Genomic DNA, 27,713 nt, shown 5'->3' on the forward strand with positions numbered 1-27,713 from the left:
GCCATACATATACATATTTATTTATTTATAACAAATACTAATTTTTCCATCAATTCAGAAAATATATGTTATAGTATATTGTATTGCTTATTTAAGCGAAGATTTGAATAATGAGTTTTGCACAAAATAAAATTATAGATTATTTTGTGAATGTTCAATGTTGATCGTTATATATATCACTTATTCACGCGAACCTACAAAGATGGTTAATGAAAAATATTAGTAGTTCAATGCAATAATGTATATATTTATTTCAATTTGATGAGGTGCAATCATGTAATTAGTCGTATCTCAGTAATATTACCTTATAGATGATATTTGTTGTGTATTTTTCGTATCATCTAACCAGATGTGCTTTGCATATGTATTCCACGTTAAACTGTTTAGATGTCATATGAACATGTGAAGAGAACAATTAAATATTATTTTTTAGAACTATTTTTTGTATATTGATTTTTATTTTATAAGTTATAACATAATACATGAAGTTCTTGTTGTTGGCTCTCATATTTGACTTCTCGATTGATTGTGTACATAAATCAAAGATAGTTATCTAATTGTCCATAGTAAATTGAGAAACGTTTCTTTTTTTACCTGAAGAATAAAAATAAAAATTAAAGAATATATTCTATCTATGAAATCATATACTATGATGCTTGTTTATCTTACACCCAACAAAGATATAGTTCATATATATGGATTGAATAGTGATTAGTTAATAGGGTGTAAAGACTAAAGAATATATATATTGAAATATATATTTCAGTTATATCGGTTAATCGGTTTTCTTTAGCTTAAAAACCGAATCAAAAAATTGAAATATTGAAATTTGAAATCGAAATCGAAATTAAAAAAATTCGATTAGATCGGGTTTTTTGATTTTAACCATATTATGCCCAGCCCTATAAGTGAGTCATGAGTTTTTAAAAGCATGGAAAGTAACTGATGGATATTATGATATGAATATATAAATTTATGTCCCGTACAAAAAGTTGTTTAGCCTAAAGGGTAAAATTTTAAAACAAATACAAAATAGAGGCTAAAGTGCAAATGATCCTAAGTTATTGTACGGATTGTCTTTATTTTGGGGTGGTCTTTAATTTTTTCCCTCAAATATGACGATTTTTAAATTTTGTCCTTGGTGCTCATTAAATGAAAAGTTATGGACCAAAGTACCTTTATATATCCGGATGTAATTCACTCGACATAAGTTTAGAGAATTGTTATCTTGCTACGTAGTATTTTCTAGAATTTGTTGATAAAATGCAGGTTTGACACTTTCTCCACATCCATTTCACTCTATTAATGTGATTTAATCCGTTAAATAGGTATTGCTCCTATATTATAGGTTACGATATCATAGTTAAATTTAGTAACTGACGAACCTCCCATCATTCATTACTAAGCCAAGGTCCCAGGTTTTCGAGTCAACCCACTCTTTTTCAAAGAATCTTGCATTTTTTCGTATTAACCGTAAGCTATTTTTTATTTCTTGTATTTGGCATTGATTTGAAGTCTGATTTGGGAAAAAATTCAAATCAATGCCCATAAGTAAGTATTGTTACAGAGCAGTTGTTTCTCACCCGACATGATCGTACGAGGTCACACTTTTACCCAACACGATCATTCAGGGTGAACAAGAATTGGGGATCGCATGCGACACAAAATGTGATACGATGAGATAGAATATAGTAGAAACAAAGACATGGAACGGGTTACCTACTCTTTAACAGGCAGAGCGAGCTCCTTCATTTAGAATCAATCACATCTCTCCATGTAGGATTCAGACCTACGACAAATCGATATTGCTCATATACTTTAGGCAGGGCCGACTCAACAACATTGGGGGCCTAAAGCGAAATTTAAGAGAGGGGCCCTAAATTTTTTTTTCATCATATGTACTTTTATTTAAAATATACTTTTCTAGCTATTTCAGATGCAAAGTTATTAAGTATTGTTTTATAATCAATTTATTTTAATAATTCCTTTTCAAATGATAATATAGCTAATTCATTCAATCTATCTTGAGACATTGTTGATCTTAAAGAAAATTTAATCAATTTTAATTTCGAACGGAGAAAAATTTGGTTGAGGCAATGGTTATGAACTGTTAACACAATATGTGTATTTGGAAAAGAATCAAATCTTTTATTTGATTGAGTATTTTCATTACATCATTATCTTCTACTTGTATTGTTTATCTTTAACACTTTTACTTCAAAAAATAAATCTAAACCATCAATTCAGAATAACTAGTATGTGTTAAAGAAAGTTCAAGGTTAAGACAATATTTTTAAAAAAATTTCATCATCTAGTAATCTCAATATTTTACCACTAAATAAGAAATCAAAAATATTTTTATATGCTTCAATTGGTTCAAATCTATTTTAAAGTGAAAAAATAGTTTGATCTACTCTACATATATAATGTAATCAACTCTAAAGATTCTTCGAGGGACTTAGTGATTTCGTTATCCATATTTTCATCAAATTGTTTCTTACGAAAATTATATTTGTATTCATGTCATATGCAATTTCTTTAGTAGAAATCATAGCACTTATAGTACATATAATTTATTTATTTTTAAAAATAATATATATAAGTAATTGTTTTTTAAAAATGGGGGCCCCAAAAAATATGGGGCCCCAAGCGATGGCTTTAGTGGCCTAGGGGTTAAGACGGCCCTGACTTTAGGCTACCATATCATAGTTAAATATAATTCTACTCAAACTCTAATGAAAAGTACATTTGTCATTTCACAGAGTGCATTGGCAAGTGTTGGCTCAACTGTTGTGCCAATGGACGTTGCAAGACACGTTCTTAAATTCGAAGGAGGTGTAAGGGGTCTATTCAAGGGCTTGTTCCCAACTTTGGCACGTGAAGTACCGAAAAATGCTGCTATGTTTGATGTGTACGAAGCGACAAAACAGTACTTGGCACAAACACTTCTAAGTTGGGAAAAGCTTCTCTTATTGTAGCTGGAGGGTTGGCTGGTGGTAAATTCTGGCTTTCTGTGTATCCAACGGATGTAATCAAGAGCGTTATCCAAGTTGACGATTACAAGAACCCAAAGTTCTCTGGCTTTGCTGATGCTTTCAAAAAGATTGTTGCATCAGAGGGTGTAAAAGGCCTTCACAAGGGCTTTGGATCGGCTATGGCGCGTAGTGTTCCTGCAAATGTTGCTTGTCTCTTGGCGTATGAGATGATCACTCGATCTAGCTTAGGGTAAAATTACTCGTTAACAATGTTCATTGATCGTTAATTTGTTAGGTTTATTAGCTTCTTTCCACTCGATAACAGATGGTTTCTGGCTCCCTGCCAAATGCTTATCTTTCTTCCTCGCATTCCATTCATGAACTAACGACTATCCTTGTTTCGAAGAACTATGCAACTATGATTTATATGTAATTTTTACACTATTTGTTCAGGCATAAAAAGGAAGAAATTTCTGTAAAAGCCAAATGAGGCTTATTACATACTTATTAGGAATTATTGACAATTAAATTAGCAAGGTTCTGTACTGTAGCTTTGAGATTGTGTAAAGTATGTATATTTTCATTCCAATTAATAAGGAAATATCTCGATATTAATTTATTTGTCTTACTTTCCTTTACTCAACTTTTCAGCATGTGAAAATCACCGAATTAAAGGACATTTGATACATTCTAAATATCTATAGTTTACTTTCCATAATTTCATAAAATCATACAAACAAATTAAAACGAAGGAATAACATTTATTTGATCAAGAATTTCTGGAACTTGGGATAATTTGTGTCAGTTTTTTTCTTTCCTTCTTAGTTCATGTTCCATCACTTACGTACACATTAACTTGACCATGTTTACAACACTATCCGCTCCGTCCCATTTTAAATGTTGTTGAAGATAACGAGGTCACGATTTAATATGTCAGGAGAAAAGATAAATTATTACGTAAATGTTTTAAGGATTGTAAATGTTTATTGAAGACAATTGTTCGTCACGATTCGATATGTCAGGAGAAAAGACAAATCACTGCGTAAATGTTTTAAGGATTGTAAATATTTATTTGAAGACAATAAGCTCGTCACGATTCGATATGTCGGGAGAAAAGACAAATCATTACGTAAATGTTTTAAGGATTGTAAATATTTATTGAAGACAATAAGTTCGTCACGATTGATATGCCTATTGAAAAGATAATTTTTATGCAAATGCTTTAAATTTTGTAAATATTTATTGAAGATAATAAGTTGGTCACAATTTGATATGTCGGAAAGAAAGACAAATCTTTAAGTAAATATTTTAAAGATTGTAAATATTTATTGAAGACAATAAGCTTATCATGATTTGATATGTTAGAAGGAACAACCAATCTTTATGTAAATGTTTTTAAAAATTGTAAATATTTATTGAAGACAATAAGTGGTTACGATTTGATATGTGAGGACAGACGGAAGGAAAGACAAATCATTATCTAATTACTAGAAAAGTGTGGATTACATAGGTAAAATCTTAGTAGGTAATTATTTTTTACTTGCGAATTTTCATACAAAATATACCAACTTTCAAATTTTCTTATAAAATATACTAAAAATAAGGGAATTTTCCTACTACAAAAATTTTTACTAGCCTCGTGAATATATTCTAATAATTTTTTTAAAAAATTCTTTGTAAACATATTAATTATTATTTAAATTTCTTTAACACTCACTTTCTATGAGATAAGATCATAACTAAGCATATTAAATGTAGACAAAATTTAAATTACACATACAAAAGTTGTTAAAATAAATAACTAAAATTATAAATATAATTATAAGTTTAAAGTGCAGGGAAGTTATAATCAATAATCAATAGCATATCTTATTAGATAGTGATGGTATTTATAATTTTAATTTGATTATATATTTGCAAATAAATATCGCTTAATAACTTACTATAGAGAAATTAGATCATTTTTAATGCTGGTAAACAAAAGATATATCAATGGAATGTATAATAAAAAAATATTGATTTTTCATTTCATATAATTTTATCAACAAGGGGTAATTAAACTTCACGTAATAATATATATAATTGAATTTTTCTCTACTTAAAAATAGTGCTTGATTTACATAGTAATACACAATTTAATATAAAATAATCTTAAATCAAAATTGATTACATTTATGATAATTATTTTTCCATTGGATAAAAACTAGTCATATTATTTTAATGTTTTGTATCTTTCAAATCAAAAAATCAAAAAAAAATTTGGCATCTTTGATTTTGAGATTAAATATTAATTTTATATAAGTTAATCATATTGATTCTGACATTTATGGTAATGTTCCAACATCGTATTAGATTGATAATATTGTATACTAATTTATTTAACCTAAAAAGTAGAATAAATATTTAACAATAAAATTATTCTAATATCAATGACATTTTTTATATTATTATAATTTTCTAATTTTTGTAAATATATTTTTAAGGAAATATTCCTCGAAGATTCCAAATTTAAAAATCCTTAGATTCCAAGAGAAAATTTCCATTTAAATTATATTTAAATTTTTTTAAGTATGCCTATTTTCAAGTAAATCCCTCGAAAAATCTCCAATCAAATTCACAATAATGAAATCCCCAAGTAATTTTTCAAGTAAGAAAATTTCCAAGTAAATTTCTAAAAAATAAATCCCCCAAAAAATTGTGAAATGAAAATTCCCAGGTAATACCACATATAAAAAAAAATTAGATAATTTTTTTTAGCTAAATTCGCAAATAAGTTTATCTAGGAATTTTCTTTCAAATAGATAAAAAAAAATATTTTTTTCATTACTTGTGAATTTAACTATGAAAATGGTACTTGCAAATTATTCCCCCCAAATAACTTTCCAGGAAATAGTTTTGTGAAAATGACGCCAAATTTACCTACCAATTTTTCTGGAAAAAAAAATCTTTCGTATGTAAAAACGTCTAGAATTTAGGAATTTCATATTTCCGCATGAAAAATCGTAGAAAACTGCTACGAAAATAATCCCCAAATAAATTTCGCAGGTAATTTATAATTTTCTAGTAGCTATAAATGTCCTAAAAAATTATAAATATTTATTTAAGACAATAAGCTAGTCTTTGATATATATATGTAGGAAGGGAAGAAAAATAGCTTTATGTAAAATGTTTTAAAGATCGTAAATATTTATTGAAGACAATAATCTGAACATTATTTGATATGTCGAGAGCAAAAACAAATCACTACGTAAATATTTTAAAGATTGTATATATATATTGACAATAAACTGGTCATGATCTATTTTGATATGTGTGCCGGAAGAAAAGACAAATCTTCGTGTAAATATCTATTGAAGACAACAAAGTTACTATTAATTTGATATGTCGGGGGCAACGACAAATTAATCATTACGTAAATGTTTTAAGTATTGTAAATATTTATTGAAGACAATAACCTCGTCACGATTGATATGTTTGGAGGAAAGACAATTCATTATGTAAATGCTTTAAAGATGATAAAAATGTATTGAAGACAATAAGTTGATCACGATTTGATATGTCGGAAGAAAAGACAAATCTTTATGTAAATATTTTAAAGATTGTAAATATTTATTCAAGAAATAAGTTGGTCACGATTTGATATGTCGGGACAGTTGGGAGGAAAGATAAACCATTATGCAAATGTCTTAAAAGATTGTAATTATTTATTGAAGACAATAAGCTAGTCTTTAATATATATGTAGAAAGGGAAGATAAATTTTTATGTAAATGTTTTAAAGATCGTAAATATTTATTGAAGACAAAAACATATTATGATTTGATATGTCGATCGGAAAGACAAAATCATTATGTAAATATTTTAAAGATTATAAATATTTATTAAAGATAATAAACTGATCACGATTAACAATTGATAAATATATCGAAAGAAAAGACAAATTTTCATGTAAATATTTTAAAGATCATAAATATTTATCGAAGACGATAGAATTACTACTCAATATGTCGAGATTGAGACGAATTAATATGTGAACTTTGCTAATGAACTATAAATATTCTGAACATCACAACGCTTTATTCCAATTTTTTCAGTATAAAATAAATTTATCGAACTTCATTATTGATATCAGAATTTAAGAGTGTGCATTTGAATTTGAATTTTTTAATTTTTAATTTTTGAAAAGGTGTAACTCAATTCGAATCAAAATAGATTTGATTTGGTTTGATTTTTTTTTATTCGGTTTAGATTTTTTCGATTTGGTTTATTCGGTTATGTCATTAATTAATAACATAATCATAGTTATATTTATAATTTGAAAATATATATATATATACTAGGAGAAGTGAGTATTGAATCCCTTAAATATACTTTCTAATATAAATTAGAAGTAAAATTTAAAATACAATACTTATAGGCATATCAATTATAGATGTCCAAACATAAAATATGAACATAATCATAATGAAAGGCAATAACTAAAAAGGTTAACTCCAACTTAATTCTAAACTTATATATAAAATTAGTTTTTTTATTTTTTCTTTTCTATTCTAAATCCGAAATCAAACTAAAAAAATCAAACAAAGTAATTATTAATCCAAAATTAAATCAAAAACATAAAAAATCAATTCAAATTAAAATTTAATTTAATTTTTTAATTTAATCTGAATAATGCACACCGGACACAGACATAATCTTTATCCTTGCAGCGTGTCAATAAACTAGGACTAATGTGTGAGTAGCCAAATTACATATACGTGGCATGCCACCAAACATGCAAAATTTTCAAGAACTCAACACGTGTCATCACTTATATATATATATACACTTAACTAAAACTTATATATAGAAAATTAACTAAAATCGGATAAAATCTCTCTCTAGAGTATCTTATCTTATTTCATATAAAATTAAAAAAAAAAATGTCCATAGTTTCATTATCATCACAAAAACAACCACCTCCATGGCAAGTTGTTATTCTTGTAGCAACTCATCTTGATCCAAAAACCCTAGCAATTTCTTCATGTGTTTGCAAATCATGGTTAATTTCTATGTCTTTAGATCAAATATGGCAACCCCTTTGTTGTTCTCATTATCCTTCTCTATCAACACTTCATAATTTTAATAATAATAATAATAATAATAATAATGATGACGATGATTTGAGTGTTTCTTATAGGCGGTTATTCGCCCTCGGTCAGACGGCGAGTAACCGTCGATGGAAACCGCCATCAAAACCTTGTATTTCGCTTAAAAACGTCATATTTGCACTAAACATTTATAAAAACTCTACGTGTGTGGTGAGTTTAGTCAAGCATGGAAATCAACTTAGTTTCGACAAAAAAGGTGTTTTTCGATTCGATATCGATGTTGAGCAATATCTGAGGAGGTAAGTGTGTTCAGTTGAATTCTTTTTGTAGAAAGTTATTCTCTCTGAATTTTGAGAGTCAATCAAGTTTCTTAATCATGTTTTTAAATATTTTCCCTAATTAATCAAGGTGGTTTATACTGTTTTTTTTAAAAAATATTTTAAGTTGTTAATTAGGGTGGGTTATACTGTTTTTTATTATTTGTCTTTCAAATATATAAATTTTATTTCAAACGGAAAGAAGTGTTTATGTTCAAAGTTTATATTAAGTTATTAATAACGATGCTTTATACTATTTCTTAAAGTAGTATTCAAATATAAAAAAATTATTGCAAAAAATTAAGAAGCTTTTATGTTTGAATTTTGATCATTTTAAAAAAAAAAATGGGACATAGGGAGTATATATATACACACATTGTCGAATTTTATGGATACTTAAAATGTATTTACCAATAATTATTTTTTTGAATTTCTTTGTTAGGATTCCTGGCTCCGTCACTAATATCAAGAATGGGGATTTGGGATCGTTCGATACCCTGGGAGACGTGAGAATAATGTGGGACGTAATTTTGGAAGGGTATAAAGGGGTTTTCAATGTGATGAATTGTAAAGGGAAAGGTAGGTTTGTTTTAGGGTTAGAAGGATGGTTTTCGGAGGAGCTACCACCGCCCGGGTGTTGCTCGATCGAGACCGTTAGCGGTCTCGTTGCGGATTTACGGTTAGGATTGAAGCTTGAAGATGGAAAAGCAATGGTGGAGAAAATTAGTGCTGGAATTTTGAGTATAGTAAGTTGGAGATATTTATTTGTTGAAGATGCTCTTAGGTATTTACAACATTTTCTTTCATCTTAAAAGTTTTAGTATTGTAGTAATTAATTAGGAAATGTTTGTGCCTTTTGGAAAATTATTTAGTTGAAAAAAGAAGAAGTTTTTTGTTATTAAGTTAATGCTCGTAGCTAATAGTTTTTTCCCATTAAATTTTGTTGTTGGATCTTAAAGGATGCAAGTATAATTAAAAAAATTATAATGAGCTACTATTAATGACGGATTTTGCATTTTAAATTTCTATATCCTAAAAGTCTTGAGAGTGTGTGTCAAATGTAAGAATTTTCTCAAATTATTGGTAACTATTATTAGAAAAATATTTATATGATTTTCCTGGATATTGGTAGGACCTAACGATGAATAAGTGGGAATTGATCGCACACTAATTTCTACCGAGAAATAGAAAATTTAATGACGAATTATGTTTTACTAACATTTTAGTAAAACAGAAAATTAGAAATTTAACGACAAACGAATCACATAGTAAAAATTCATATTAGCAAAATAGAAAAATAGAAATTTAACGATGTTAAAATTTATATTGAGATGATTTTTTCATAATTTTATTCATTCATACCATACCTATATAGGTAGGTATTTATGTAAACTTGATAGTAAATTTTGTATTAATTAAATTAATCAAATTGAAACTTATGAAGGTATCAAGAATGATACTAATGTATTTTCATTAAAAAAAATAACGAAGAAAAAAAAGAAGAAGATCGTATAGCAATGGATGATAAACGACGTATATATAGTTAGCAGTGACATTTTTTAAGTATTGATGGATGGTATTTAATTAATTATGAACGATTTAGGTAGTTAGCTAGTGACACGATTTATAGGTATTAGTGGATGAAATTTAATTAACGACGAACGATTTAGGTATTAGTGACATGATTTAGATAGATACTGACGGATGAGATTTAATTAATGACGTAGTTATTAGCTAGTAATACGATTTATGTAGGTATCATCGGATGAGATTTAATTAATGACAAGTGGATGAAATTTAATTAATGACAAATCTTTTAAGTAGTTAGTTCGTGACACAATTTATATAGACGTTTACGGATGAGATTTATTTAATAACAAACTACTTAGATAGTTAACTAGTGACACAATTTAAATAGGTACCAACAAATGAGATTTATGTAACTAGCAAATGTCGCCAAAATCAAAATTCATCATATAAGTTCTATAGTGTATAAATTTGCTATGTAGCATTCCATCCGTTTAAAGTTGGCATTCATATATAGGTTATGAACATATATATAAATTATCTAGTATTACGAACCGCTCAAATTATTCTGTACATGCATGATGTTTGAGTTTAAAGTCTTGACAAATGGAGCTTCACTCTGATGTGTTAAAGAATTTAAAAATTTACGAGAGTTTCAAACTACACGAGTGATCTATGGAGTTTAGATATTTATCTATTTAAATTTCACAAAAAATTCTTGAGTTTTTTCATGTTATAACTAAAAACATTTCTGTCAAAGTTTCATTTTCATATTAAAAAGTGATAAATAATCGAATAATTTTAAAACTGCTCAAACTTAATTAATATTTAACAGTCCAAAAATTATTATTTTCCAATTTCTTCCATAAATTATATAAATACTTTTTGGATAAAAAATGTTTTGGGCTTAATGGATAAAGGGCTATACCTTATGGATCTATAGGCCCAATGAAAATTAGATAAATAAACAAAATAAAATAGACTACAAATGAGGGCCCAAATTTTTAATTAATTGCAGTTTGCTCTTCTCCATCTTTCTCCGGCGAAACCTGATGTAAGTTTTTTCTTTGATTTTCTTCTTCTCACAATGAACTTTTAGTGAATATTGCCAATTGGGTTATATAGTTTTGTGTATATTTGATGATATATGTAGGAAAAATCAGTTCTTGATTGTTCAAATACTTGGATTTCAATGGTACCCCAGAAGTGTGTTTGTTTAGCTGATACAATGCACTTTTAATGGTAAAATAATGGAAATATAAACTTGGGTTTTTGTTGGTTTGTGTCTATTTCTTGATATATGTAGGAAAAATTGATTCTTGATTGTTCAAAAGTTGGATTTCAATGGTACCCAGAAGTGTATTTGTTCAGTTTATGTTGTGTATGTAACCTGTTTGATGAAATGTCTATGAAAGAATTTGGGTTTATTTCATTGTTACAGTCTTACAATCAATCAATACATTAACTATAGGTCAGTTATTACTTGTTATGTTACTCAGACTTTAGTTTTTGGATTCTATGTTTTTTTTTTTTTTATATATATATATATATATATATATATGTATAAGGTCTTACTAATTATTTCATATCACGTTTAATATTACTAATCATTTTATGATTACCTTTTGTTGAATAGGTAGCTAATAGTAGTTAAAAAAAAAGAACCGGAAAAATATTCGTCTCGAGTTCACAAGGGACAACAAATGCCCTTAATGTTAAACGGGCATAGACTTTAGAAATTGGTTTCAATAAAGAATGTGGTTCCACATCTTTTTTTAAGACACCTAAAGTAACTTCAACGATGCGGTGATGCACTTTGGCCAAATTGTATTAATAATTAACTTTATTTAATTAAAATTTAGAGGTGTAAATAGAGATTATTAGGTTATACAATCGAGAGAAGAAAGCAGTTATACTTCGAAGCTATTTATATGCCAAAAATCGAGAATACAGTTATGCATCCGATTTGAGATTAACCATCTTTCTCCGGCGAAACCTGATGTAAGTTTTTTCTTTGATTTTCTTCTTCTCACAATGAACTTTTAGTGAATATTGCCAATTGGGTTATATAGTTTTGTGTATATTTGATGATATATGTAGGAAAAATCAGTTCTTGATTGTTCAAATACTTGGATTTCAATGGTACCCCAGAAGTGTGTTTGTTTAGCTGATACAATGCACTTTTAATGGTAAAATAATGGAAATATAAACTTGGGTTTTTGTTGGTTTGTGTCTATTTCTTGATATATGTAGGAAAAATTGATTCTTGATTGTTCAAAAGTTGGATTTCAATGGTACCCAGAAGTGTATTTGTTCAGTTTATGTTGTGTATGTAACCTGTTTGATGAAATGTCTATGAAAGAATTTGGGTTTATTTCATTGTTACAGTCTTACAATCAATCAATACATTAACTATAGGTCAGTTATTACTTGTTATGTTACTCAGACTTTAGTTTTTGGATTCTATGTTTTTTTTTTTTTTATATATATATATATATATATATATATATATAAGTGGCTAAGGTGTACTAACGCACACATGAACACTTTTTTTTTTGGCATTGACCCCCTACCTTGTTAATAAAACTTCAAAATATACTTGAGAGGAGGGCTACGCCATATCTCCCTAGTTACACATCAAAAGATATTTCCGGACTTCAATTGAACACTTCCTTAGAGAGAACACTACTGATTAAAGACACTCTAATTAGCTATGTTCTCAGCAAAAAGTGGGAGTGGATCTCTTAGCCTAAGTCCTTAAGGAACATCATAAGTAAATAAAAGGTACTAGTTTTACATTGGATATGTAGTACATTCAGTATGAAGTTAATACCAAGGTACGCCAAAAAAAAAAAACTACTATGCTATACAAAAGATAAAGATCGTTGATGTTTTGTGTATCTTTATACTTCTGCTGCGTGCAGCTCCCTCTTCCTTTACCATTGTTGTGCTTCATTTACTTCATTTATGTTTGATTCTGAAGTTGGCAAGCTGAGCTTTGTCCATTCTAATTGGTCCTCTAGCTTCATGTGGAAGTTCCTGCAATGAGACGAACATATTAGCTATCAAGTTATCTGGAGATTTATTGCCAAATTTAGCCAAAGCATCATCTACAGTGTTTGCTTCCCTGAAACAGTGTTGGACTTTGATATGCCTTTTCTCTATGATTCTCTTCATATGCTCCACCTCGTGTTCAAGATCCCAAGGAACAATATAGGCTCCTTCCAACCATTTTACCACCATCATGGAGTCCACCCCCAAAATACTATCTCTGGTGTCATTGAAATCTATCCAGTTGAGACAAATGAGGCAGCCTTGGTTTCTGCATTGTTATTGGAGCAGAACGATATAGATTTGACAAATGCCATGATGATATCCCCTTTGTAGTCTCTTGCAATGCCTCCTATTCCAGCTTTGTTTTCTTGTATAGTACTGCTACCATCTGTTTTAACCTTAATAATATTTTCAGGAGGCTTATTCCATGTAATTGGTTTACTGGACAGCTTGGCCTTATAAGACTCCATAGCTTTACAAATGCTACTCCAATTGTAGTTTGTGTCCATCTTGTAGCCTTTGTTGTTCATGAATCTTATTAGATGTTGAGATACTTCATAACATATCTTGCCCACTGAATATCTTTTTTGGTTGTACTTTATTGAGCTCCATGTGTTCCAAATTTCCCAACAAATAAAGATAGGGATGCTTTGGCAAACCACTCTCATCATAGAGTTCTTAGAGTTGCAGTGCCACGAAGATAAAATCATGACCTGAATACTCTAATTTTGCATGTTAATGCCCATAGAATCCCCAAAGTATTTCCAGACTCTAGTAGCCATCTCCCCATGAATGAAGACATTTAGAATACTCTCCTCGACAGGTTGTGTGCAACATTTGCACATATGGTCAACATTCGTGGCATATTTCTTTATTCTGTCAAACATTGGCAGTTTTCTTTTAATGGCTCTTCAGGTAATGAACACTATTTTGGAAGGAAGATTCTTACTCCATATGCACTTCCAGATAAAATTTTCAGGTCTAGTGCTTCTGAGGTTTTGAAAAGCACTTGCGCAAGAGAATTTCCTGATGAGCACTTGTCCAAATAGCCTGATCTTTCCAGTTCCTGGGACCAATATTCACGCTTTGGATGATTTGGCAAATGTTGTTAGGCAGTAATCTAGATATATAATCCATATCCCAGTGATCTCCATCTAGACAATCGGCAACAGTGAGGTTTCCTGGACTGCTGTCTGTATGATGATAAAGGACTAGTGAACCTATGCCACTCCAATTGTCCCACCAAAAGGAAATTTGACCGTCATTAATCTTCCTCAACATGAAAGGCTCTACCTCAGCTTTAATTCTCAAGAGATCTTTCCAAATAGAGGAATGATATCTTTGAATCTTCCTAGCCACCACATGGCCTCTTTGACAATATTTGTGCATCATGAATTGAGACCATATATTGTTCTCAGTTCTCAGTCTCCACCATCTCTTTGCAGCAAAAGCTTTACATATGTCTTCAAGTCTTTTAAATCCTGTCCCACCCTCTTTAAGGGGATAACACATATTAGCCCAAGAACTCCAGTGATACCTCTTTTTGTTATCTGTTTGCCCCCAGAAAAAGTTAGCAAAGTACCCTATAGTTTGTTTGATAATGTCCTTAGGAGGGGACATAGCAGCCAAAATATGAAGAGTTTGTGACTGAAGTACATGTTTTATAATGTTGGACCTTCCTCTTGAAGAAAGAATATTCCCATGCCATCCTTGAACCTTGTTCATGATTGTTTTAGCAATATCAGCAAAGTGTTTAAGCTCTCTTTCTTCCTGGAAAATAGAGCATCCAAGATATTTCATAGGAAACAGTTGATGGTTATAACCATTGATTCTGTTAATCATCCTTCTTGTACTATCAGGTGAGTGAGTGGCAGTCAGGAAGACACTTTTGTCAATATTGATCATTTGTCCAGACTCCCTCTCATACTGTCTCAAAGTCTTCATGATCATCTTGATAGTTCTCATGTTGCCGGAAGAGAACATGACTATGTCAGCAGCATAGCACAAGTGATTGATCAAAGGGCCCTTCTGGTGCATAGAGTAACCAATGCATCCTTTGTTTATCATAGAGTTGATTAAGGACCCTGGATAAAGTTTCAGCAGCCAAGACAAACAAACCAGGAGATAGAGGGTCTCCTTGTTTGAGACCCCTGGTAGAATGGAAAAAACCATGCCTTATACCATTGATCATGACAGAGTGCCACACTTCTGATGTCAGTCTCTGAATTAGATCAATGAATATCTTAGAGAACCCCATTTTTCTAATAACAGACTTTAGGAAAAGCCGTGAAACTATGTCATAAGCTTTAGCCATATCAAGCTTCATGATCACGAACCAACTCTTGAGTTAGTAAAATATTCTCAGTGATCATTTTGCCTTTAATAAAACCAGTTTGATTCTGAGAAACAAGTCGTGGAAGGATATTTTTTTCTGAGAATTGGTAACATTATATCCTTCAGCATTAAGGATATGCTGGGGATACTTACAAGGATCCTAAGAATTCTAAAAGTTGATGTGAATCCTCTAATCCTATCTCTTTACACCAAAAATATAGAGATACAATGCAATTCCATTTAACCTTGTGAATGGAATTGGATATATCTTCAAAATTCCTACTATTCCTCTCCTTCCACTCTGTCCACCAAATGCAATGTGGAATTACATTCCACCAGGTCTTCCGTCTCTTGCTACCTCCTCCTGATCCAACAACTAAGTAAATCAGCTGTATGTTGTGAGAAATTACTAGGGGACTCTACTTTAGGTAGCAAAATAAGGCAAGTTTGTGTGTAAAATTTTGTGAGTTTGGCTCCGCTGAAAAAATCAACAATCATATTACTCACATCATCCTTTATAGTATCCCAAGTAGCTTGGTAGAACCTGCCATTGTAACCATCAGGACCAGGGGCACTATCAGGGTTCAGAGATGTTATAGCCTGGTAGATTTCCTCTGAGTTTGGAATGCCAGTAAGTAGATCATTATCTTCATCAGTAATAATACTTTCTATGTTATCCAGGATCTTAAATTCCGGTTGCTGATCGGTTTGTGAAAATAGACTGTTGAAGTGTCTAGTGGCTGCTTCTGCAATCCTTTCATCACCTTGAAGCCAGTTGTCCTGCTCATCTTTAATTCTATAGAGATGAACTCTCTTCCTTTTATGTCTAATAACACTATGAAAGTATTTAGTGTTACTATCTCCATCTTCCTGCCATTTAATTATTGACTTCTGTTTTAGAATGGAGGATTCTTTTTTTAACCAGTGAATCTGCTCAGCATATTTGGCATGAAGATAACCTCTATTTTGATCACTGTTGTGAGAGGCATAAACTAATTCTGCCTTCTCCACCTGTTCTTCTGTCTCTTTTACTTTCTCAAAACATTGCCAATAGATGTTTTAGACCATAGGCTATAGCATTTGCTCAGTCTCTTCAACTTATGTTGTCGAATCCACATAGAATTACCCTTAATCTCGTTTTGCCATGACTCTTTTACGGTGTCAATAAAATAATTTTGATCAATCCAAAAGCTTAGGAATTTGAAATACTTAACTTTTGGAGGATCGATAGTACCACAAGTGACAAGTCATTAACAACATTCTATGATCAGAACCTGTTCTTGGAAGATATCTGACCTTAACCATTTGGAAGCTCCGAGACCATTTATCAAAATACATAACCCTGACTAGTTTTATTAGTATTCTCTTACTGAGCCTTCCACCATTAGTCCAGGTGAAAATGTCCCCCGAATAGCCAGCATCGGTCATGTTGCAATCTTCCGTACACTTTATAAAGTCCAGACTCTTACTAAGCCTGTGCCTTTTACAAATATATACACACGTGTATGCCTGGCGCATATATGTCGCACCAGATATGCACAAGATCACATGAGAGGAAACTATCTTTTTAATTGCAACTGCGAGCTATAAGAGCTGAATCTAAAAAGCTCAGCTGATCCAACTGCATCTCCTTCCCTTTCCTAATTTATGCGTCTCCAACCACATTGTGAAGATAATGTGTATCAGATATTGGTAATGGTCTAAGCTTGTTCTACTCATGCAACTTATAAGTTCGATTAATGTGAGAAATCCATGGTTTTTTCTATCCATGTAAAATATCCATAATTGATGCCTATGTAATAAGCACGTAGATTGGAAATAGAGGTACTATAAATTTCTTCTATGTTGTTTTGCAATGGCCAAGGCTCACTGGCAAGCTGTGCAAAAATGGATAAAATGATTTTTGTGTTGTCCTTGAAGATACACCCTGAGTAGCTTAGAATTGTACATAATTCTAAGGCTCTCATATGCAAGTATTATACAATAAAGAAAAATGTCCTATTATGCAGTAAAATTATCTGATTAGGCAGTAAAAGTTATCTGATTATACTTATCTAATGATTTATGTATTTTCATTTTACATGGACCATTGTTTCTATTGATACAAGAACACTGAAATAAAAGGAAACAACAATTGAATACTTAATATGTTAGGCTTGTCAATGCATGGGCGTCAGCTTTCTAGTGTATATATAAAGTGACCATAGGTGGACAACTTTTACGTCCAATTGTGCTTTGTTAAGCTTACAGTGACAATGTTCTCTGTTATCGCTTGTATAAACTATTGGGAAACTATTAGCTGCACCCAAGTGTGTGATCTAGCAAATCTCAATAGTGGAAAAAATGCTTGGAGATTTCTACATGTACTTGTTTGTACCTGTGCAGATGGAAGATCATATTTTTCTCTCGATTGTGCTCTTAGAGAATTTTATTTTACTTTTCATTCTTTTCTAATGTTTTCACAGGGAACATTGACTTGCATTAACAGACTAAAATAATTATTATGCTTCTCTGCTTTGTAGACGAACTGAGATTGTCTAGAGGTATTGAGGGGGATTTCGTTTAGCTGAAGAAATGGTGGGCTGGGAACGTCATTTTCAGTGCATACTTCGTCAGGCTGGGAAGAGATATCAACAAAATCTAACTGTTCCTTTCAATTCATTGTTTCACTCAAAGGCAACTCCAGTACTCGGTAAATCTTAGTTTTTTCTGTGTGGAGTATGATAAAACTGATGTTAGGAGTGTCTCATGATCAGTGTAAATAGACGATGCAACAACAGTAAAAGCAAATCGATTATGGGGTTCAAAGATCTGCTTTTAGTTGCCTTCAAGTCCTTTTCATTTCTGATGTCTCAAGTTATACATCAACTTATTTGATGGTTGAACATAATGCATTTTCTAGGTGAGGTGCCTTATTTACCAAGGCTGCAAAATACACTTTCCCCTTGCATCTCAAGGCCATTGTACCAATATCTACAACATCTGGTAATACTTAAAATGTCCTTTACTTGATCTATTGTGCCCATTTATGGTGTGCTGAGTTGATATTCTGTGATTGTGTTTTTCTTGTTTCAGTGGGATAAACATTTTATGTGGTAGAGCTTCATGGTAACAAAAAATTCATTAGTTGGAGATCTTATCTTATGTTCATAGTTGTTAGGGTGTTAGACTAAAGCATGCGTCATTCAAGCAGCTAACTCCTGCATTGAGATATTTACAAAACGATCTAAATATGAGTACCTTAATGTACACATAGTTACTACCTATCAAGAAAGTTTTATGCACATACACTAATAGTTATATCTATAAGGACATTAACACAATATGTTTTCTTACAAATGCTTTTCTTATTTTGACATCTACTTCTCCAGTATAGATATACCTATTCAGTTACTTATAATGACTTACAACTTGCAAGCTACAAAAGGCACTTGTGCTTCTTTTTTCTTTATTTTTTGATAACTGTGGTGTCGGGGCTTATGTTCTTTAGCTATAAAATGGTTCACCTGCAAAACTAGAATTTAATTGGTTCAAACAGTTCCATTGTTTTTAAATGTTTATTTTACTTTTGATAGGGTTTGTCTAGTTCAAGGACATTACTTGCCGACGATGCAACACCAATTTCTTCTCCATTAACACCAATGTTACCATCAAGTACGGGAAGTACAGAAGCAGAGAAAGCAATTTCTAAACCTTCAAAAGTTCAAGCTATTTTGAAGGGTATAAAACAGGTATGAGATGCCACAGCCTTCTGGTTTTATGAGAATTATATGTTTTATTGCTTCTTTCTAGGTGGAGTTTTTAAAACTTTCTTCTTCACCTTACATAGCATCCACCTGCTGCTACCTTTAACCTAGCATTACCTGCTTAGGAAAGTCTCCCGAACTCCTAAATGTCTTCTTCCAGATTCTCTCCTTACAGGGCAGCCATCCACACAGTTTTTCTACCAGATTCTCTCTGTCGGCCAAGGGAGTTGGCCTTATTTACAGGAAATAGTTCTCCACAATTAAGATTGGGTGAGTTGCTTTTCTTTTTTGATATCTTTGGTGTTGGGGACAGTTTACGTGCACCTCATTTAATCCATCCTTGCCTGTTACCTCTCACCAATGTAGTTATCGGGTAACTCTACTCACCAAGGTTTTAGACAGATCTGAAGAATTTACCAGTGTACACAGTTTGCACTTTACTGGGATTCCCTTGGTTCCCTTTGACTGCTAGGTCAGCCCCTCAGAGACTGAAACATTTATTTTTTTCGGAATTCTCTCTTTATCATCTTCGTTTGATTTTTCTTGACAAATTTTGTTCCCAATCTATTGTAATCCTTTGTATCAGCAAATCTCTCTCCTGTTAAAAAGGACTTATTTCAACTTTTATATCAAATCAACTACATTTGAGTCTAGAAATAGTTGTGGTTGCCTATATGAATCATCTATTCTCAAAGAATTGATCATAGTTAAACTACAGATAAACTTTTTCTTGGCGACTATTAACTTACTACAACCCTCCTTTAATTGAGGTTGGAGTTAGCTATGCTTTGTGGAGTTTGAGTGGTTTATCATTCAAGCAGTTTGTTGGGGCTTTCTACATTTATAACTTGTCTGTATTTTTACAAGTCATGACATCTCCCCTTTACCTAGTCTGTAATCTTGTCTGATTTTCAGATAAATTTTCCAAACTTGGAAGTGCATGTGGTAGTTATAAAATTCTGCTGTTTGTTGGATTGGGATCACTAACAATCTTTATTGATGTTACTCCCACCAGCAGCAACTGCTAATAATCCTAGACCTGCTATTCTTTTATATTTTAACGTGTTGTCCTTTTCAGAGCCCAAAGAAGGTGAACTTGGTTGCTGCATTAGTTCGTGGTATGCGTGTTGAAGATGCATTGTTACAGTTGCAAGTGACGGTAAAGCGAGCTGCCAAAACTGTCTATCAGGTAAGGCCACTGCAGATCTGATATTAAAAGTAATTGCTTCTATGACAAATATATTGCCTACGGTTCCGTCAAAACAGGAGGCCACATCTATCCACAAGAAAGCACACCAAGCTGTATACTAACCTTGACAAGTGTTCTTTCCCAAACACCAAAGAGCAAGCCCCCAAGTTGTACTACTATTGTCTAACATGAGAAGTATAAAGAAGTTGATTACTCATAGTTCAAGTGTGATATAACGGGAACATTTCTCGTGTAGGTTATACACTCTGCTCGGGCAAATGCAGTGCATAACTATGGATTTGATCCGGATCGTCTTCTTATTGGTAAAATGACATACAATAACTTTACATGTTTTCATCTCATTTCTACCCTTGGAGTACTTCATCCTTGTTCATGTTTGATGCAGCTGAGGCATTTCTTGGGAAGGGACTCTTTAAGAAAAGGTTGTCCTACCATGCTAAAGGAAAGTGTGGAATGATGGTGAGGCCAGAATGTAGACTGACAGTGGTTCTTAGGGAGATAACACCGGTAGAGGAGGCCGAGATAGCTAAGTTGAGAGTACACAACTTCAAAAAGCTAACTAAACGCGAAAGACGTCTTGTCCCTCATAAGCTCATCGAAACTACTCCAATATGGAACCGCAAGAGCAAAGCTAGAAGTAGTGGCACAGGTGCTGTTGCTGAATGAGCCACGACCCCATTGTAGTTCTTTTTTTTGTTTTTAGAAACCAATGCAAATTACATAAAGATCAGTGGTTGATGAAAATCCATTGCATCTCATCACATTTCTTTTTTTGTAAGAGCTGTAACTTAAGTTAATCCCTGGTTTCTGTTTTCTTCTTGCAAGGCAATACTCTCTCCTTTTTATAGTGTTGTTGAAGTACCTCTATTTTTTTCTCGATTTAACTATCTGGTACCTGAAATTCATTGGCCCGATAAATTTTGACTCGGGTTGGATAAGTACACGCTAAGGGGAGTCTTGGAGTAATGATAAAATTGTCTCTATGTGATAGGTCATGGGTTTGAGTCATTGAATTAGCCCCTAATGCAAGCATTAGGGTAGATTCTGAGCATCACACTGGAGCTTGTGTGAATGCGAGATGCTTGGTATATCAGATTGCCTCAAGCACACGTTATCCGCTAAAGGGTTAACACCCTTCCTATCGAAAGGGAGCATTCCATTCTCTCTCATTCTAATATATAAACATGTGATGTGTTATCTTTTTTCATGAATCAAAGATCAAATTTTTGCTAATACAAACAAATATTTTGCCATTATGATAATTTCCTTGGGACCAGAAATGAATGAAGGATATGAAAAGTCTTCGTAATTTGTAATAACTATTCATAGTCCATGTGCCATGAGAGTGTCAATACTGCTACAAGCACAGGTATCGAGTACCTCTGCTCACCAATACTTAAAGCAGTTGAAAAGAAATCACATAGCATATGAGAAACTACAACTCTTGGGTTATAACTTGCAATATATAAAGGAATCAACTTTTTTGTTGTGTTTTCTTTCTTTTCATTCTTAATCATGCACTCAACAAATGCAGATGGAAAAGATTCTAAACACTACACATGAAGAGAAAAAACTAGCTTTGCAATCAAATAAGTCATTGAACAATAGGATTTTGAATAACAAAAACTAATACAAGCAACATGTCTTGGCTTTACACATCAAGATCTCTGCAGTGTCTGATGATCTCGACGCCCAAGTAGTCAACAGGTCCTTGAACAGCCACATGAGGCTTTCCAACTTGAACACGAACAGCAAATACCTGTGGATACATGTTGAGGGTTCTAAAATCTCTTTCACTATTCTGCCAATTCTCAGATGAAAATGATATCAAGTCAATGTCACATCGAGATAAACATAACGATCAACAGAGAAAATTGCTCAGCAAATTAACATCAGGCCAGTTGATTGAACAATTTCCCAAAGCCAATGTAGGACTGAATGTTCTTACGGATTTATTTCAACAAAAATTATTCGTTAAGAACTTCTTATCTTCCATCATAACCTTCAGGAAGAAGAAAATGAAGCACAATTGCAACGACAACTCACTTGTATATATCAGTGTAACTTGGAGTATCCGATAAGCAGTCTGATTTACCAGCTGGTCGAAGATCAATCCAAGCAACAACATCCACCAAGAACTTCTGTCCCAGCTTCGTTTCTTCTGGATTCACCCCGTGATATCCATGGAACTTTAAACCCCTCAACACGAGCTTATCTCCTTTTGGTATATCCATGGGACTTGTCATTGATCCTCTTAAAGAGCAGCCCATTTCAATCAATTCACTAGCCAATATGCATTTCTCTCATGCCTTTCTTCGTTCATGGTTCGATGTCCTGGTGTCCTAGACATAGAGGAAGAACCACACCAGTTGTAAAGATATGATACTTGGGCCTAACTCAACCCCAAATGTTATTTTATAAGGGGAAGATTGCCCAAGTCCATATAAGGAGACCACCAGTCCATTCCCGAACCAATGTAGGACTTTTATCCACTCTAACACCAATCCATCCTGAAATTGGTGGTTAAACTCTACTAAAGACGATACTATAGGAGAGGTCAACAAACCTAGTGTGTAGAGAGGCTGAGGAGGGTAGAGTATACGTATACCTTACCTCTACCATTGAGAAGGTAGATAAGTTGTTTCCAAAAGACCCTCAACTAAGCAAACAGTGAAAAAGATGCAATAGCAACAAATAGAAACAACAACAAGATAATAAGATACTGAAACAACAAGCAATGATATAAATAAAAAAATAAGGGAAAAAAAGGAATAGGACTAAAACTCTAGGAAAGAGAACGAAAAACGCCTGACTACTAACTAACCTTCTATTCTATCATGATCTTTACACATAATTTGGTCTAACATGATTTTTTTTGGGGGGGTTTTGCAACGATTTACATTTGATTAGACATTTAACTAGCACTGCAGGATGCAATATGACAACAAAGTTAGAATTTTTGCAGTTTTGCAGTTTTGCGGTATATTCGCCATAAGCTGGCCCTGGGTTCAAGCCATGAAATTAACCATTGATGTTTGGATGCAACACTTCCCCGGACACTACATGAACGCGGAATATTTTGTGCACTAGACTAGCCAGTAGTAAGTCATATAAATTGGGACAAATGAAGTAATTTTACATAAATTCTCAAACTTTTTTTCCCCTTTTATGAATTTGAACCGGAGATATATTTCAATTTCAAACTAAATAAACACAAAAAGACAATGCCTTTACATTGTTAGTATATATTAAGAAGCAATTGAAACCCATTTCACTAATCCAAATTGTTTGCACAATCAAAGATGTCCACAAAAAAAGAAGTGAATGAGTATCAAATTTTGCAGAACATAAGAAATGCTGAAAACAAAGAGAAAAACTTTTTAAAGTACTTACTGGTGCTGGCTGATGCCATGAAAGTCGTTAAGAAAATTGCTAAACAGAAAAAGCCTCTTGGTGGCTGGGGATTGGGGGTGGTCACAATGAAAATAGTGTAAAATAACAGGAATCACCGAGTCGTAAGTTATTTGTTTCATTTTCAAACTATTGATAGACTTGAAAATACACTTTTACTTGATTAGCTAAATTTACATATACCCTAATCTGACGCACCACAAAATTTGGGGTAAAGCGGAATCAATCAATTATATTCCAAAAAATTCATGAACTAATATACATAAAAAACTGAGATAATCCTGATTTTTTTTTTGTGACCACAAAACTCCAAAAAATTTATGTTATGCCTGTAAAGTCGATGAGTATCATTCACTAAGTCATTTCAAATTGACCCATAAAACTTGGGGCCAAACGGAATCGGACGGTTGTATCTGTAAAATTTATGGACTAATATTAACACATGAAAAACTAATAATCCCAAATTGCAGATTTGTGACCTCAAAAGTCCAAAAAATGACGTCGATCCTATAGAAATAATGAGTATCATTCACTAGGTCGATCGTATGGACCTATTCTTCTTTTATTTGCTACATTAACTAGTTAACAACATACTATTTATACACATTTTATTCTTATTTTGTGAAAACATAAAGAATATTTTCGATAAATCTTTAATTTAATTAAAACATTTCAAAGCAATATGCCAAAAAGAATATAGTAATGAAGATGTCCTAATGAAAAAAACACTAAAACATAATTATAATTTATACCTATATGAAAGCAAATGAAATCATAGTGTTGTCCACTTGTTACTAATTGGGGTCTACGTGTTGAATGTTATTGTTAATGAAATTAGAGACAAAATGTGGGATCACTTTCATATAGTATTGCTTTAATTAATTAATACTATGAACTTAGACCAAAACCAAACAAAAGAAATAAAGTGGAGCTTGGACTCTTCCTAGCTAGTGCCCAATGATGAGGAAGATCTTTTAGCTTAATGGACCTTTTCATTAAGCTTATCTTTTAGACTTTTTTCTAAAATATATCATGTTATTTTCGAAAAGCAATCTACAATATCTTATGACACTGATTTTGGAGCTAATTTGTACCTAATTTAATTATCTTTGTATGTATTCAGTGTTAATTTTTTTTAATCAGTATAAATATTGAGTAAAGATGACTTATTAATGCTTAGACAAATAGAATATTGAAATTTGAATGGTGACCTAAAGAGATTATTGATAGAGAGCGTACTTAACCATTACCAAAAGTGACATAGACACAAGGCCAAGAAAGGATTGATAGAGCGTACCTATCAATTAACAACACTTGACTGAGACCTCGTAATTGCATCATGATTTGAATTCAAAACAACCCTAATATATATAAACAACAACGTACCAGCCTAATTTCACGAGTGTATACACAAGACCTTACACCTACCTTTGAAATTAATAGAGGTTGTTTCCGATAGATCATCCACGGCTCAAGGAATTGCCAAAAATTATAATGGCCTGCATCCCAAAAGGCTGAAACTAATGAGGAAAGGCAGAAATTTAGAACATTCTTCAAGAAATAAGACTCAAAAGACATGCTCTTTTTGTCAACTGATTTTTACATATATTTTTTTTCACTTTGGACAAGTTTTGATGTTTACAAAGTTAAAAAACTGATGAAAAGATATACTAAAACTATGAACAAGGCTAGATACAAAAGTGCCACCTCTACCTTGCTCTATACAAAAGATAACAAGAACTAAAGACTCTTGAAACTTTCTCAATTGCTGCTTTTCAAAGATTAAAAGCTGCAGATTAAGAACTAACATACACCCAAACTACAAACAAAGAACTTTTGCTTAAGCTAAACTACATTTAGCGGGGCTGCTGGATGCGGCGAAGGCTGTTCTTTGGGCTAACAATCTTTGCTGGTTTCTCGTACAACTTTGGAGGCTCAATAGGAGATTTTGGCTTTGGCATGCTCAGTGTCCTTACGAGTGCCTCAGAACCCTTGGGTAAGCCTGTAGTCAAGAGGTAAATGCGAGTAAGAACCAACGACATGAGAATCATAGACTATGGAATTGTAGATAATGGAGATTGGTGTATACCAAATTGAAACAGACCATTGACACCAGAGAGTGATGACTTGATGCCTTGTTGCTCACTTTCAGATGATTGAAGAAATTCTTCAAACTGAGCTTCCATATTCAAAATATCCTCATCGACATCAAGATCAATGTTTTCGGGAAGCAAGTCAGCAACATCATTTCCAGCAAACCCAAGATCATCATCGCCATATTCCTCTCCTTGATGCTGGCTCGTCCAATAATCGCGGAACCATGTTGCAGTTGTTACCAAATTCCACCATTCAGGTGAAAAGTCCTCCACTTGTTGCACATAAGATGGGATGAAGAGAGGTGCATTCGGATTCAGTGTTGATGACCTTCCTCCAGAAACTAAAGCCATTCTTCTTTCTCCAAAATTGCTATCTGAAGACATTTGAGAAAAGAATGAATCCAACATATTAATGCATAAACACAGCAAAGAGCCAAATATGATCACATAATCTAGGACGCTGCAACTCAAACATTCAACTAATAACTAGAACATAGTAAACTAGAAATTTCAGCAAAACTACTTTAACAAACCCCCCTTGAGGAATGATTCTATGATGATAACAAAAACGTACCGATTACAAACAAATATTCTCTAATTAATGAATAACATCTATCAAAAGAATACTTCACTTCCACTGCAATTTCAACTTACTAAAACGACTATTGTTTCTCCATCATTCTTTCAGATTTAACTAAACTATTGAATTCTAACCACGAAAACTCCTCAAATCTAACAGATCTATTCAAACAAATTTCACATAATCATCAAAATGACCTTTTGGAATTTAGATAAAATTAACGACTATAAATCGCCACAGACCAATTCAAGGTCAATCAATCAATGAAAAGTTTAATCAAAACTACAATCTATAGTCGCAGTTTCCTACTTTAAAGCCATCTTCCAACTGATCAAATTTTTCAAGTCAAACATTTTTCAGTTGATTGATTGACCTTGACTTGGGAAGTATATTTGGATCAATCATTTTTCCAGTAGAACTTCTCACTTCCAAGTCAAACTTCACACTCATCAAAATATCCTTCACGATCGCTAGAAAAAACTGTTCTTCACAACTCATCCCAACCAAATATCAATCATTTTTAGCAAAAATTACATCAAAAAAATCCAAATTTCAAACACAATTCCACAGATCGGAGAAACAAAAGATAAAATCTCAAATCAAAAACCGGAAATTTAATACTAAAATTTCAATTCCATCTTCCAATTGATCAATTACAGTTCAGCTAAAAGATGTTCATCAATCAATAAAAACAACCAAAAATCAATCATTTTCTAGTCAAACTTCTCACTTCCAAGTCAAACTTCATACTAATCAAATATACTTCACGATCGCTAGAAAAAAAGTTCATCAGAACCAAAAATCAATCATTTTAAGCAAAAATTACATCAAAAAATTCCAAATTTCAAACATAATTCGACAGATCGGTGAACGGAAATACAAAACCTCAAATAAAAAACCAGAAAATTCGAAACTAATAGCTATAATAGCAATATTTACAGTACCTTAACGAAAAGAAAATATCTTTCAACTACAGAAGCGACTCGTACACGTATGAAGTCTTATCTCCAATCGGAAAAAGGTCTACTATTTATAGCAAGAATACCAAGCCTAGAAGGTTCGTAACCGAAGCATAGGCTCGGGGAAGACCAAGGCAACTTAATGATTGACTTACAAGAATTAAATTAGGGAAAAGGGACAAATATACCCCGAACTATCATAAATGGTATGTCAATACCCTCCGTTAAACTTTAAGGTTGTATATGCCCTTACCGTCATTCTTTTGGGTTGTATATATCCTTGAATCTAACGGATGGACACGTGTCATCATCTAAATGATTTACCCGATTTTATTTATTTATTTATCCAAAAAAAATTGAAAACCCACCCATTTTCTATACTTTACCCACCCATGGCCCAAATTAAAATATCATGA

At 32.3% G+C, this 27,713-nt stretch overlaps 5 protein-coding genes across 7 annotated transcripts; 2 read left to right on the top strand and 3 right to left on the bottom strand.

The window, feature by feature from the left end:
* The first annotated feature begins 2,735 nt into the window (after nt 1–2,735).
* LOC107062737 (mitochondrial carnitine/acylcarnitine carrier-like protein) lies at nt 2,736–3,229 on the top strand. Its single transcript, XM_015313711.1, has 2 exons — nt 2,736–2,835; nt 2,931–3,229. Exons 1-2 carry the CDS (start codon nt 2,736–2,738, stop codon nt 3,227–3,229), a joined length of 399 nt encoding a protein of 132 aa, XP_015169197.1.
* Nucleotides 3,230–10,897: 7,668 nt separating this feature from the next.
* LOC102601080 (54S ribosomal protein L22, mitochondrial-like) lies at nt 10,898–21,096 on the top strand. Of its 3 annotated transcripts, none has more exons than XM_006357967.2 (7): nt 10,898–10,961; nt 17,818–17,987; nt 18,198–18,280; nt 18,871–19,026; nt 20,120–20,230; nt 20,487–20,553; nt 20,637–21,096. In XM_006357967.2, the coding sequence occupies exons 2-7, from the start codon at nt 17,870–17,872 to the stop codon at nt 20,915–20,917; spliced, it is 816 nt and encodes a 271-aa protein (XP_006358029.1). In that variant the 5' UTR covers nt 10,898–10,961; nt 17,818–17,869; the 3' UTR covers nt 20,918–21,096. The 3 variants fall into 3 exon arrangements, with proteins under 3 accessions (XP_006358029.1, XP_006358030.1, XP_006358031.1); XM_006357968.2 differs by lacking the exon at nt 10,898–10,961 and adding an exon at nt 11,884–11,908; XM_006357969.2 differs by lacking the exon at nt 10,898–10,961 and adding an exon at nt 12,008–12,096.
* Nucleotides 13,943–16,723, bottom strand: LOC107062738 (uncharacterized). Its single transcript, XM_015313712.1, has 5 exons — nt 16,592–16,723; nt 15,803–16,330; nt 15,541–15,684; nt 15,143–15,281; nt 13,943–15,045 (listed from the first exon to the last, which is right to left on the bottom strand). The coding sequence occupies exons 1-5, from the start codon at nt 16,721–16,723 to the stop codon at nt 13,943–13,945; spliced, it is 2,046 nt and encodes a 681-aa protein (XP_015169198.1).
* Nucleotides 21,097–21,902: 806 nt separating the features above from the next.
* Nucleotides 21,903–22,521, bottom strand: LOC102601865 (dihydroneopterin aldolase 2-like). The gene is made up of 3 exons (XM_015313714.1): nt 22,298–22,521; nt 22,143–22,194; nt 21,903–22,052 (listed from the first exon to the last, which is right to left on the bottom strand). Exons 1-3 carry the CDS (start codon nt 22,519–22,521, stop codon nt 21,903–21,905), a joined length of 426 nt encoding a protein of 141 aa, XP_015169200.1.
* Nucleotides 22,522–25,223: 2,702 nt separating this feature from the next.
* Nucleotides 25,224–27,386, bottom strand: LOC102602203 (protein EARLY RESPONSIVE TO DEHYDRATION 15). The gene is made up of 3 exons (XM_006357970.2): nt 27,283–27,386; nt 25,767–26,132; nt 25,224–25,664 (listed from the first exon to the last, which is right to left on the bottom strand). Exons 2-3 carry the CDS (start codon nt 26,107–26,109, stop codon nt 25,519–25,521), a joined length of 489 nt encoding a protein of 162 aa, XP_006358032.1. The 5' UTR covers nt 26,110–26,132; nt 27,283–27,386; the 3' UTR covers nt 25,224–25,518.
* Between the last annotated feature and the right edge of the window lie 327 nt (nt 27,387–27,713).

Source organism: Solanum tuberosum, unplaced genomic scaffold, assembly GCF_000226075.1.
Source record: "Solanum tuberosum cultivar DM 1-3 516 R44 unplaced genomic scaffold, SolTub_3.0 scf00249, whole genome shotgun sequence".
Taxonomy (NCBI): domain Eukaryota; kingdom Viridiplantae; phylum Streptophyta; class Magnoliopsida; order Solanales; family Solanaceae; genus Solanum; species Solanum tuberosum.